The 14194-nt window shown below is 37.7% G+C and overlaps 2 protein-coding genes across 14 annotated transcripts in view; one reads left to right on the top strand and one right to left on the bottom strand.

Annotated features, from left to right (window-relative positions):
* LOC127873190 (interferon alpha-inducible protein 27-like protein 2A) overlaps nucleotides 1-2003 on the top strand; it is a 38743-nt gene extending 36740 nt beyond the window's left edge. For all 11 annotated transcript variants that reach the window (XM_052416933.1, XM_052416935.1, XM_052416931.1 and 8 more), the window contains exon 3: nucleotides 1682-2003. In XM_052416933.1, the coding sequence (XP_052272893.1) occupies nucleotides 1682-1959 (278 nt within the window). In that variant the 3' untranslated portion in view covers nucleotides 1960-2003. The remainder of the gene's footprint in view (nucleotides 1-1681) is intronic.
* Nucleotides 1748-14194, bottom strand: part of LOC127873188 (glutamate carboxypeptidase 2-like) — a 33323-nt gene continuing 20876 nt past the window's right edge. For 2 of the 3 annotated variants that reach the window (XM_052416919.1, XM_052416920.1), the window contains 5 exons: nucleotides 14105-14194; nucleotides 11891-12056; nucleotides 7176-7257; nucleotides 6360-6452; nucleotides 1748-5737 (listed from right to left, as the gene is read on the bottom strand). In XM_052416919.1, coding sequence (XP_052272879.1) covers nucleotides 5530-5737; nucleotides 6360-6452; nucleotides 7176-7257; nucleotides 11891-12056; nucleotides 14105-14194 — 639 coding nt within the window. In that variant the 3' untranslated portion in view covers nucleotides 1748-5529. The remainder of the gene's footprint in view (nucleotides 5738-6359; nucleotides 6453-7175; nucleotides 7258-11890; nucleotides 12057-14104) is intronic. The other variant, XR_008046044.1, reaches the window with a different exon arrangement.

Raw genomic sequence — 14194 nt, 5'->3', positions numbered from 1 at the left:
ATAATCATTCTGACCAAATTTCATAAAGATTGGATGAAAACTGTGACCTCTACTGTCTACACAAACAAATTGTTGACGGTTTTTCTATTATTTTACCTAGTGACTTAGTTTTTGACCTCAGATGACCCAAATACAATCCCAACCCAGATTTCATCAAGATAAACATTCTGACCACATTTCATAAAGATTGGATGAAAACTGCGACCTCTATTGTCTACACAAGGTTTTTCTATTATTTGACCTAATTTTTGACCTAGTGACCTAGTTTTTGACCCCAGATGACCCAAATACAATCCCAACCCAGATTTTATCAAGATAAACATTCTGACTAAATTTCATAAAGATTGGATTAAAACTGCGACCTCTATTGTCTACACAAGGTTTTTCTATTATTTGACATATTATGTGACCTAGTTTTTGACCTTGTGACCTAGTTTTTTACCACAGATAACCATAATACAATCCCAAATCAGATTTTATCAAGATAAACATTCTGACCAAATTTCATAAAGATTGGATGAAAACTGTGACCTCTACTGTCCACACAAACAAATTGTTGACGGACGCACGCACACACACACACACATGCACGCACACAAGGACGCCGGACATCACACGGTCACATAAGCTCACCATGTCACTTAGTGACAGGTGAGCTAAAAATAAATAAAAATAATTCTCGTTATTTATATTCTCTCCCCTCCCAAACCCGTCCGTTAGAAGAAGTGGTGGTATATTGCTTTGCACTTGACCGCTAGTCGGTCAGTCAGTCGATCGGTTTGTGTACCATCTGGTTTCAGCAATACAGAAGAAAAACAGCAATACTTCGTAGCTACTTTTGTCAATTTTTTATTTCTCCACGAAATTGTCATGCCATATTCATTTTGTTTCTCTGTGAACAGACCTAAATGGCGGTCAAGACGAGGCTTTCGTTGGCGACAATGCCTTTTGTTGAGTGTTGGAAAAAAGCACAAGCCCGCATGTCCGCCGCGGTGCTCAATTTTAAACTGAACTTGATCCGTCCCTCTGTTTCATATAGGTGGACTTGTACAAGCGTCTTGGTGCAAAGTAATAATATTCCGGCTTGCTTGACCAAACTGCCTCTTACCAGGACTTGACATTTATTATCGAGTTCTGTGCAAAAACATGTTGATATGCTATACTTCAATAATTCCCATCGAGTGCCAAGCTCACTTTAATAGCGGCCTTAAAATACCAGAATCGAATTCCGTAGAACCATGCGCGTGCTTTGTTAATAAATACAAACAAATATATACAGTTAACACGGAGTTGGCTCATAATATTATTTATTTTAAAAATACCGTTATACATTGTATAAAACTAATGCCATTTTGATACGTGCTGTATCGGTAATTGTTTACATATGCAACTATTTGTATGCCCCCGGATCAAATGATCGGGGGTATATTGTTTTTGGCCTGTCTGTCTGTCATTCTGTGTGTCCGTCACTAAACTTTAACCTTGGTCATAACTTTTGCAATATTGAAGATAGCAACTTGATATTTGGCATGCACGTGTATCTCATGGAGCTGCACATTTTGAGTGGTGAAAGGTCAAGGTCATCCTTAAAGGTCAAAGGTCAAATATATGGCTTCAAAGCGGCGCAAAAGGGGTCATTGTGTTTCTGACAAACACATCTCTTGTTTAATTTCCGCTTCAGGTGGATGGTACTGCACTGCGACCTGCATCTCTGTAGTCGGAGTCCTCGGATTTTTGGGCGGTGGCGTCGTTTTGTCGCTCCTGGGCTTCACTGCCAGCGGCATTGCCGCCGGATCTTGGGCAGCCAGCTGGATGGCGGGGTTTGGTGGCGCAGTGCCCGCCGGAAGTTTATTCGCGACCCTGCAATCTATGGCGGCGGCTGGCGCCACCAAGATCTCTCTGGGAGCCTTTGGGGGCCTATCGGCCTTTTGTGCTTCACTGTGCTCGCCGCTGTCATAGAACTGAGGAAGGAACATTTATAAATTAAAGTGCTTAGAACCAGTCGAGTTTTTTTGTTTTGTTTTGTAAGTTGATGTTAACCTAAATTATGCATGGTCAGATTTAATACACAAAATTAGGAGATATAAATAAGTTGTGTTAATACGATTAAACACGTTAATAATGTAATGCATTTTTTCATATGTGTATTCGTACATTTTATTTCTTCTATTGTGGCTATTTCGTTTATATCTGTATTAGATAATTTGATCCTTTTTAACCAGGTTTTCCGAAGGAAAAAACTGGTTATTAGATTGGCGAATGCGGGCGGGCTTGCTGGCTGGCTGGCGGGCGGGCGGAACAAGCTTGTCCGGGCCATAACTTTGTCGTTCATTGTGAGATTTTAAAATCATTTGGCACATTTGTTAACCATCATTAGACGGTGTGTCGCGCGAAAAATTTACGTCAATATCTCCAAGGTCAAGGTCACACTTTGAGTTCAAAGGTAAAAAATAGCCATAAATGAGCTTGTCTGGGCTATAACTATGTCATTCATTATGAGATTTTAAAATCATTTGGCACATTTGTTCACAATCATGGGACGGTGTGTCGCACGAAAGAATCACGTCAATATCTCCAATGTCAAGGTCGCCACGACTAAAAATAGATTTATTTTAAAACATACTTACAAAGGGGGTTAATTTTGTTTGTTCATTTCAAAAGTTCAGTTTGAGTTGTCTCCCTTTATCAGATTTTTTTCCACAATGAAAACCTGGTTTTGTGACAATTTTGTCCCTTGTTATTTATTTTCCGAACATATAAGTTTAAGAATACCGCTTGACATTGAAACAAATGCGTGAAAAAACATTCGCACTTTGAACAATTTACATGTTAACTTCTGATATATACATGTATACATATACGATGTTATAAATAATATGTTTGTTTGATTGCACATACTTGAAGTTGTTGGCTCCTTCATTTATGTTTCAAGTCTATTTTGATTGTTGAAATATTTAGTCGCTATGTTTTCCTTTTTCGGCGTAGCTGTCTACGATGAGTTTTGAGATATATTTATTGAGATAAAAAGTTCTTAAGTGGTCATACGGTTTTACACTATCAGGACAATTGGCCCGCCCGATATGCAGCAACCTTTTTACATAGACACAAATGACGCATTCACAAACATGGCGTGGATTTTAGCGGACTATTTATTAATAACTTGGATTAGTTTAACGTTAAATATTCATCAAAAGCGAGATCGTTCGTCCATCAATTATGAAAATGACTGCATATCCGTATGCTACGCATTGTTAAAACCTCTTAGTTCCGTTGCGGCCGAGTGAGTTTTCTCGAATGAGGCTATTTAAGGAAAGTAAAGTCCTTATTCAAAATCAACAATAAAATGGGACCATTCTACATGCATATTTATTTGTTTTATTACCACAAATTTATAATCAATCAGAAGATACGTGTATTACACAAACAAGAGGGCCAAGATGGCCCTAGTTCGCTCACCTTTTAGAAAATGCGCTACCCCCCCCCCCTCCCCCCCTGGCAGCCATGTTTTTCAACGGACCGGAAACATTTTCGAACTCAACTCGTATCTAGGAAACAAATGTTCTGACCAAAGTTCATGAAACCATTTCACTATATACATATAGAGAAAACTGCCCTGCCCACTGGCGGCCATGTTTTTTCACCGATCTGGACCATTTTCGAACTCGTCCGAGATATCAATAAAACCAATGTTTTGACCAAGTTTCATGATTGGGCAAAGAAATGTGACTTCTTGACTGTTCACGAGCCTTTTTTACTATATAAATATAAGGAAAACTGCCCCGTCCCCTTGGCAGCCATGTTTTTCAACGGACCTGAACCAGTTTCGAACTTAACTCGCGTATCTAGCACACAAATGTTCTGACCAAATTTCATGAAGATTGGACCAAAAATGTGACTTCTAGAGTGTTCACATGTTTTCACTACATACATATAGAGAAAACTGCCCCTGCCCGCGCCGTCCGAGATATCAATAAAACCAATGTTTAGACCAAGTTTCATGATAATTGGGCAAAAATTGTGACTTCTAGAGTGTTTACAAGGTATTTCTTTTTTATGACCTAGTGACCTAGTTTTTGACTCAGCATGACCCAGTTTCGAACTCGATCGAGGTATTATTGGGACAAATCTGACCAAGTTTCATGAAGATCTGACAAGAAATGTGGCCTCAAGAGTGTTTAAAAGGTTTTTCTATTGCCAAATAAGGAAAACTGCCCCGCCCACTGGCGACCATGTTTTTCAACGGACCGGAACCACTTTTGAACTCACCCAACATATCATTTAGACAAACATTTTGACAAATTTACATGAAGATTGGGCATGAAATGTGACTTCAACAGTGCTTACAAGGTTTTTCTTTTTTTTTGACCTAGTGACCTAGTTTTTGACCCTGCATAACCCAGTTTCGAACTCGATCGAGGTATTATTGGGTCAAATCTTCTGACAAATTTTCATGATGATCGGACAAGAAATGTGGCCTCTAGAGTGTACAAGGTTTCTCTATAGCCAAATAAGAAAAACTGCCCCGTCCACTGGCGGCCATGTTTTTCAACGGACTGGAACCACTTCTGAACTCAACCAACATATCATTACGACAAACATTTTGACAAAGTTACATGAAGATTGGGCATGAATGGTGACTTCTACAGTGTTTACAAGGTTTTTCTTCTTTTTTGACCTAGTGACCTAGTTTTTGACCCAGCATGACCCAGTTTCGAACTCGATCGAGGTATCATTGGGACAAATCTTCTGACCAAGTTTCAGGAAGATCGGACAAGAAATGTGGCCTCTAGAGTGTTTACTATGTTTCTCTAAAGCCAAATAAGGAAAACTGCCCCCGCCAGTGGGCGGTCATGTTTTTCAACGGACCGGAACCACTTTTGAACTCAACTAACATATCATAAAGAAAAACATTTTGACAAAATTACATGAAAATTGGGCATGAAATGTGACTTCTACAGTGTTTACAAGGTTTTTCTTTTTTTGACCTAGTGACCTAGTTTTTGACCCTGCATGACCCAGTTTCGAACTCGATCGAGGTATCATTGGGACAAATCTTCTGACCAAGTTTCATGAAGATTGGACAAAAAATGTGGCCTCTAGAGTGTTTACAAACCAAATGTGGACGACGGACGGACGGATGGAAGACGGACAAAGACCGATCCCAAAAGCTCACCTGAGCGATCAGGTGAGCAAAAAGTGTATATGTGCTAATATATGAATAATATAAATATGAACAAACTATGATTGAAGAACGTCACCGAGTAAAAAGACTTAGTTTTGTTAGAAGATGAAATTGCTATGTACACAATATAATGTAATACAAAAAAAAATAATCATTTAAATTGATGCAACATAAATGCAACGCAATGGCGGTCACAATTAAAAGAAATATTGATGCAATAATAAAACATGAAATCCGTTCATGATTGGGAACTGTCTTTGTCGATTGCAAAATTCAGACGAATACGGCGAAAAGCCGACGGACAGCCATCCACTGCACCGGCCAAAATCATTCTGTGCTCGAGAGACTCAATAAGTAAACATAAAATCAGTCACGTTCTTGAGAACCGACTGCGCCGACTGCAACGTGAAGACGACGACGGCGAAGTGCCGATGGACGACCTCCCACTGCTCCGTCACGTTCTCTCCCTGTTCGATGTTCGTCAGTGCGTCCGATAGGCCCGGGTAGCTGCTTCCGGCGTAGCTATTCACGTTACTCTCGGTGAACAACAGGTGGCTGCGCGTAAAGTGAAAACGGCGGTGTTACCCACTATTTAGTTATGCCGCGCTCTATGAAAATGGGGCTAAATTCATATGCGTAGTGTCGTCCTCTATTAGCCTTTGCGACACTCACCGCTTGTTTTGTTTAAAGGAAGTCGCTCTTTAGCAAAAATTTAGTGTCGTCCCTGATTAGCCGGTGCGGACTGCACAGACTAATACGGGACGACAATTTACACACATGTATCGAGCCCTGGTTTCACAGAGCGACTATACTGTATGTTGTTTTAAAATTAGAAATGAATGTGTTTTCGATAATAATTAAGCATTAAATCTTATGTGTACTCAATGCGGTAATAACAAACAAATAACCAGACAAGAAAGATCCCTCAAACCACTGAGGAGAACACTTTGTTCATAAAATTGGTCCTATAAAGTGTATTGAAACATAAATATACGATAAAACATACACCATTCAACATCACTGTATTGTTGTTGTCAGTGTTTACAAAACCATCACAATTTAATTTCTTAATCAAATCTTATGTGCGGACATAAACGGAAATTTTATCTCTTAATAAGAAAACGTTGCATGGATAAAAAGCTCAACCTTAACAAACATGCGCGTGTTGCTAACTTACTGTTTGTACTTCCTGCCTGGAAGGCCGTTTGGGTCAATGAAGGCCCTTTCCACGTTCATTAGTTGGTCGTTCACTCTACGTACGGCGTATGGACTGAAACACGGTGATCATCTCGGATATAATATAACTCGCGTTCTGGGAAAACTGGGCTTAATGCATATTCGTAAAGTATCGTCACAGATTAGCCTGTGCTATCCAGCCTGTTAAAACGACTCTATCCGCTTTTCTGGTATTTTTCGTTTAAAGGTGGTCTCTTCTTATCAAAATAAGACGGAAAGTGTCGTCCTTGATTAGTCTGTGCAAATTGCACTAGCTAATTTAGGGCGACACTTTACGCCCATGCATTAAGCTCAGTTTTCATAGAAAACGGCCCATACTGGGGTCTGAACGCATAACCAGTTTTATCCGGATGTCTTCACCTTCGGGGAAAAGCCCCTCTAATCCTTAGGTTTAAAACACGCTTATCCCATTTTATGTACCAATGGTTGTTTCATTTCAACAAATCTTTTTGATGTAGTATGAGATTTTGAAAATACACATTTATTAATAATTTAAAAGGTCAACTATGTTTGTAACTGCTTGTTAGTGTGATTTTCAAAAATCAAACGAATTATGGATTAAAATATAGTTTATCTGTTTGGCTTATCAAGGAAGGAAATAGTTGGAAATATTTTCAACAACATGTTACTCAAACAGAGCGGCATACGGAATAAATTTTAAAAATACATCGTAAGAAAAAAATGTCCATTTTCGTCAAAACATTAACTTTTGTTTTACCTTGAAAAACAACAATGCAAAAAAATGCAATTATCTTACTCTTTCTTGTCGACGGAGGACACAGCCTTTACAAACTCGTATACAGTATTGGTTAGGTTCTGCACAGCAGATCGCAGGACAGCTAAACAAAGGAAATCGGGGCAGAATTGAGTAAAGTTGTGTATATTTAAACTCTTTTTATTAATTTTTAATTCCTTATACAACGTTTGTTTGCGGTCAAATCTTAATTCCAGTGCCTCTTAAGTGTGTGCTTGAATGTATGATACTCCTGTCTCGTCAGTGGGTATTCATTGCCTGTTTAGTGTGTGCTTGAATGTATGATACTCCTGTCTCGTCAGTGGTTATTCAGTGCCTGTTTAGTGTGTGCTTGAATGTATGAGACTTCTATTCCGTTAATGGGTATTCCTAGCATGTTTAGTGTGTGCTTGAATGTATGAGACTTCTATTCCGTTAATGGGTATTCATTGCCTGTTTAGTGTGTGCTTGAATGTATGAGACTTCTATTCCGTTAATGGGTATTCAGTGCCTGTTTAGTGTGTGCTTGAATGTATGAGACTTCTATTCCGTTAATGGGTATTCCTAGCATGTTTAGTGTGTGCTTTAATGTATGAGACTTCTATTCCGTTAATGGGTATTCATTGCCTGTTTAGTGTGTGCTTGAATGTATGAGACCTCGATTCGGTTATTGGGTATTCATTGTTTGTTTAGTATTTGCTTAAATGTATGATACTACTACTCCGTAAGTAGGTATTCATTGACGATTTAGTGTACCTAATTTGTATTTTTATTTAAAATTATGTCAAAACTTAGAGACATAAACACTTTTATGCAAACACGTATAAATTTTTTTTATCTATTACTTGCTATCTCAAGGACAAGTGATACAAGAGCGAATGTTAAATAAAAACCAAACGATGTGAACACGCTGGGTATGCGGATACTTTGATAACAGATGGCACTTCGATACCAGATATCAACAAAAGCCACGCGCGAGAGGTAAGTTCATCCGTTTTTTTAAAGTTATATCATAAATATTAGTTTTTTAGACAATGCGCCTGGTCGAGTTTATAAATGGTGTATCCTTTTCTATTGCAAAGAAAACAAGAGCACCGCATAACGGGTGCCACGCTCGGCTGCGAAAGCTTGTCAGAATATTTTTTTTAGAGGTCACAGTGACCTCGACCTTTGACCTAGTGACCCAAAATGGGTGCGGCGTGTAGAACTCATCAAGGTGCATCTACATATTTAGTTTCAAAGTTGTAGGTGGAAGCACTTTGATTTTAGAGCCAATGTTAAGGTTTTAGCACGACGCCGGCGAACGGCGGACGACGAGCAGGCTATGACAATACCTCGGGTTTTCTCCGAAAACAGCCTCGCTAAATGCACAGAAAAATGGTAGATTTTTCCCCAAAAAATAGAAAATTCGGTCGGAAAACAGCATTAACTGGATGAACAGTAAATATTTCAACAAAATAAAACTACTTAGAAATATTGCAAGAAATTATTTGATATTCCAGCATGTAGAGTAATTATTGTGCTTCAAATACTGAAATTTTGATAGTATTCAATGAAATATAAAGGAAGAGCATGTTTTAATAGGTGGTATCCATGAAGTTGCGGATACTTTGATTCCTGATATAGGGCACTTCGGATAACAGAGACTTTCAACAAATTGGGCACTCTGATTACCGAGTTTTATCTTCTACCTGAAATGCATTTATATGTATTATGGCTATTCTTACCAAACATTTTGAAGTACGAATCAATTTGCATTGTCAAGCCCGACACATTGGGGAACCTTTGCATAACGTAATTACATACACGTGTAAAATATAACCATTGGCGTTGTTCGTTTTCAAAAATCTTATGACTATTAATTTATATAATTAAAATTATAAGTGCAAATTTAAAATAAAATTCAAATGCTTAGTTCTGAAGTATTATATTTCAAGTGACGACCGAAAATAATTGTCTAAATAATAAACTTGTTTTTAAGTGGTAAATTTAGATTAAGAGAATTGAAAATACAACGGATCATGTGGATCAACACGACTGTGTTCAATTGAACGTATAGCAGGACTCTAGATAAATGGGGTCTTAAAGCGGCCAATACACCTCCTAAAATCCTTTGTCATTGTTGCTCATTAGAATCGCATTATGAAGACGATACTAATGCGTAGCCAAAAACAAGAGCATCGCCTTGCGGGTGCAGACCGCTCATCTATTTTCTTTTTAAAGGTGAAGGGACTCTCATTTTCAATCACAAAGGAGGGAGGGGTGGAGTGAAGAGGGGTGTATAGTGTGGGGGTGAGGACATTTATTACCATTACTTTCCAAAAATGCGAAAAAATAAATAAATCGGGGGGGGGGGGGGGTGATGGGTGGTGGGGATTCTTGGGTGCTATGGTTGGACGGTAGTTCAAACATAAATTAATAAAATAAAAATTTGTGTTTTTTAACCGTTTCAAAAAAAAAAAAATTGGGAGGGTGGGGTGGGTGGGGGGGGGGTATAGTGTGAGGGTGTGGTGGTCATTTGTGAGATGATCTTATAAAAAAAAAAAAATTAGGGGGGAGTGGGATTCGGGTGGGGGGAGGGGGGGGATTCTACGGTGCGATGGTTGGACGGTATTTCAAACATAAAATAATAAAAATAAATCTTTGTGTTTTTTAACAGTTTCAAAAAAAATAATTTGGGGGGGGGTGGGGTGGGGGGTATAGTGTGAGGGTGTGGTGGTCATTTGTGAGATGATCTTAAAAAAAAAAAATAGGGGGGGGATTCGGGGGGGGGGGCACGGGGGATGGTTTGGGTGGAGTCTATTGTGGTATGTCAGGTAAGAGTAGTTTTTTCAAAGTATCAATCAAATCTAATCATAAATAAAGAAGTTATGGCAATTTTAGCAATATTTAATAAGTTGACCTTGAGAGTCAAGGTCATTCAAAGGTCAAGGTAAAATTCAACTTGCCAGGTACAGGAACCTCATGATAGCATGAAAGTATTTGAAGTTTGAAAGCAATAGCCTTAATAGTAAAGAAGTAATGTGGATCGAAACAGAAAAATTAACCATATATTCAAAGTTACTAAGTCAAAAAAGGGCCATAATTCCGTAAAAATGACAACCAGAGTTATGCAACTTGTCCTTTTACTGTACCCTTATGATAATTTGCGAGTGTTCCAAGTATGAAAGCAATATCTATGATACTTTAGGGGTAAAGTGGACCAAAACACAAAACTTAACCAAATTTTCTAAGTATAAAGGACCCATAATTCCGTCCAAATGCCAGTCAGATTTACATAACTTTGCCTGCACAGTCCCCTTATGATAGTTAATAAGTGTTGCAAGTATGAAAGCAATAGCTTTGATACTGTAGGAATAAAGTGGACCTAAACACAAAACGTAACCAAATTTTCAATTCTCTAAGTATAAAAAGGGCACATAATTCTGTCAAAATGCCAGTCAGAGTTACAATACTTTGCCTGCACAGTCCGCTTATGATAGTTAGTAAGTGTTAAAAGTATGAAAGCTCTAGCTTTGATACTTACGGAATAAAAGGGACCTAAACACAAAACTTAACCAAAATTTTCAATTTTCTAAGTATAAAAAGGGCACATAATTCTGTCAAAATGCACGCCAGAGTTATCTAACTTTGCCTTCCCAGTCCCCTCATGATAGTAAGTAAGTGTACCAAGTTTGAATGCAATAGCATTGCTACTTTCTGAGAAAAGTGGACCTAAACGCAAAACTTAACCAAAATTTTCAATTTTCTAAGTATAAAAAGGGCACATAATTCTGTCAAATTGCATGCCAGAGTTATCTAACTTTGCCTGCCCAGTCCTCTCATGATAGTAAGTAAGTGTACCAAGTTTGAATGCAATAGCATTGATACTTTCTGAGAAAAGTGGACCTAAACGCAAAACTTAACCGGACGCCAACGCCGACGCCGACGCCAAGGTAATGACAATAGCTCATAATTTTTTTTCAAAAAATAGATGAGCTAAAAATTAAGAGATTGGAAAACTCCCTTTATATTGAGCTCTACTTGTAAGGAAGCACTTCCCTTTCCCTTTTATTATCATATTCCAAAGGGATAAGAACATGTTTCGGAAATTCGTTTTTAATTTGCATTAGTACGTACATTTCTATTTATTGCCTGCTAACTATAGCAGTATTCCACCGCGAATTCTGCATTTCTGATTCACTAAATAGAGTGTGTTATATCTGGTAAAAAGTGTTGAGTTATCTGGAATCGAAGTGCCATTGTCTTTGCGATGATCGGTAAAAGAAGTGTCCATGCACATTTGGCAATCGACTCTTAAAACAGTTGAATTTCCTCAAATACGTTATTTAACTAAAATTTAACATGTTGTAACATTAATGGACATATTGATCTTTTATTTCGATTAGTTGGCACGTTCTTGAAGTATTTTTATTTTGTTGAAATACGTACTGGTCATCGAAATCATGATTATTATCGATGAAATTTCATCTCTTTTTTTATAATCCACTGTTTTTTTCACGACTTTCTTGCTCCACAATACGAAGTACTATACCATTAATCGATTAAACAATGCTACGTGTCTGAAAACCAAATGAACAAAACATAAATGCGAAAAAGCTGAAGAAATCAACTCTCGCGCGTGGCTTTTGTTGTTATCTGGTATCATCAAAGTGCCATCTGTTATCAAAGTATCCGTATACCCGGCGTGGTGAAATTACCATTCTGATTTTACTTCAGTGACAAACGTGAAAACACACCTGTGTCAGTGCCGTTGTTTTCCATGAGTTGACCGAACCTGGTGAGCAGGTTATCCGTCTGGTCTTTAATCAGGCTCACCATGTCCGAGACGTTTAAGGGCAGAATGACGTCATCAGCCAACTGGCGGGTCATCTCCACCCATAACTGACCTAGGGCAGTGTGGTACTGCAAGGTAACAAATACTGTTTACGATCATTCACCGTGTGGTACTGACATTTAACAACGAGAGCGCCGATGGCGTTGAAAGCATAGTTGCAAGATACAGGGAAGTTGCTGCTGAAGTTAATGTTTATGTCAAAATATACTTAATAATTTCCTTATATGTTTCAATGTAAAAGTGACATATTTGAGCAAAAATAAATACAACATTTTGCACATAGAGACCCCCATAACCATACCTTTTCTTGACGGGCATTCTTAGCTGAATCGATTTAATCAATAAAAAAGATATGTCATGTTCAAACCAAAAAAGAATTCGACTCAAATCAAAATCGACTGTTTTTGCACCTACTTTTTTTGGCCGTTTTCTAGTGGATTGTAACCTTTTGCAGTACCATTTTTTACTTTAATCTCTAACTTTATCCTATTTCAGGTATTTAATAGTGAACACCTATGCTTACTCTATCAATATCTCCAAACGATAAAACCAGAACAACAGTCTAAAGTGTAAAACATGCCTTCGAGGAAAATATGATGATTCGTTTAGACAGGGACCTATACAGTATAGGTCCCTGGTTTAGAGAGTTCATGACTCGATTATTCATGACTCAATTATTTAGTTTATTGTAACCTTAACAATTTCTGACATCACGAGTCGCTCCCTTGGTTGGTTCATGCTACCAAAATGTTCTATTTTTAGAAACGGGAATTCCAAATCGTGACGAATGTGGATGGTTACAAAATGACATAACTATGAAAATAAATACGTAGAATAACATTATTTCACGCATATCATTATCCTACCATCCGTATTCTTTTCCGACTTGATACATTTACGGCATTCCATTTAATATTTTACAGACACAACACTCGTCCAGAATTAGCGCGAATCCATTAAATTCGATGCCACATTTAAACCGTTAGCTCTACTCGTAACGTTAATTTCTGGCTCAAAGTAAATCATTTCAAATTTCAATTAACACATCTCTATTACTTTCAAACTCTACTTCATTAAATCCAAAGAAAGGCAGGTCAGAATCCATGTAATAAATCAGAAAACATTCATCGTACTCCGCTATGTTTTTACACATTTAAAAAGAATGAAAGTGCTTTATGCCCAACTTCCTGTTGAGAATATGTTAATTTCTATTTATAATTAACCAATGAAATTCTTCATATCCTTAAACCAGGGACTAATGAATTTGACCTCTCCCAGAACAGTAAACAAAGGAAATAGAAAGTAGGTGTGATCACTATCAACCAGAACAGAATTGTTTTACGAACGAAATTTGTTTTAGTTTCTTAGAAGGTTTTTTCACGTAAAACGGTCTTAGAAAAATTACTAAAAACGGTGTCAGCAATATTCTTGGAAGAAAACGTTAGAAAAACGTTTCTAAATAAAAAAAATGTTAGAATTACCATATACTATATTAAATAGATATTTCGTCTGATTGTTGATCAGGTAAGGCTTCATAATGGTCAACCGTTCCATGTCGGTTTTCGAAATGTAGCTCTAACATAAGCATAGTTGCGTAACCGCAACTATGCTAAAAACGGTTTGCGATCACCCACCGTGTGGTACGACAAAGTATCAAATACGGTTTGCGATAAACCATGTGGTTCTGCAATGTAATAAATAAGGGTTTTCACTAAACTAATTTATTGAAACTGCAGTGCATTTAATACAGTACACAATCATCCACTTAGTTGCACTGCAGAATGACATGAAATTATTGTACTTGCGATACTACACAAACGAAGCAATGTCATCCGTTCACAGGTGTTGCATGTATGAATACTGGACAAAGGTATTGTGAAAAAGTTAAAACACAGAATTGAAAACAGCCCATAAACACAACGATTTATACCGGAGACTGTATTTGTGAGTCCACGTAATGTATTTGTGTTCTAAAAATGATAAAGCACATCAAAACATAGTGTACATAATTGTATTATTTGCGCGGTTGGTAGTTTGGTGTGTCAACTTTGCACACCTCCGCATTACCTTATATCTTATATCCACGATTTTATCCACCTCCTCGCCTCTGCATTACCTTAAATCCTATATCCATGATTTTATCCACCAAGTAGAAGGTTTCATAGACCGAGTGGTACATAGGGTATGCCGACAGCTTCATTTTTTT

This window comes from Dreissena polymorpha, chromosome 3, assembly GCF_020536995.1.
Source record: "Dreissena polymorpha isolate Duluth1 chromosome 3, UMN_Dpol_1.0, whole genome shotgun sequence".
NCBI classification, from domain to species: domain Eukaryota; kingdom Metazoa; phylum Mollusca; class Bivalvia; order Myida; family Dreissenidae; genus Dreissena; species Dreissena polymorpha.
This window is presented reverse-complemented; position numbering and strand designations above follow the sequence as displayed.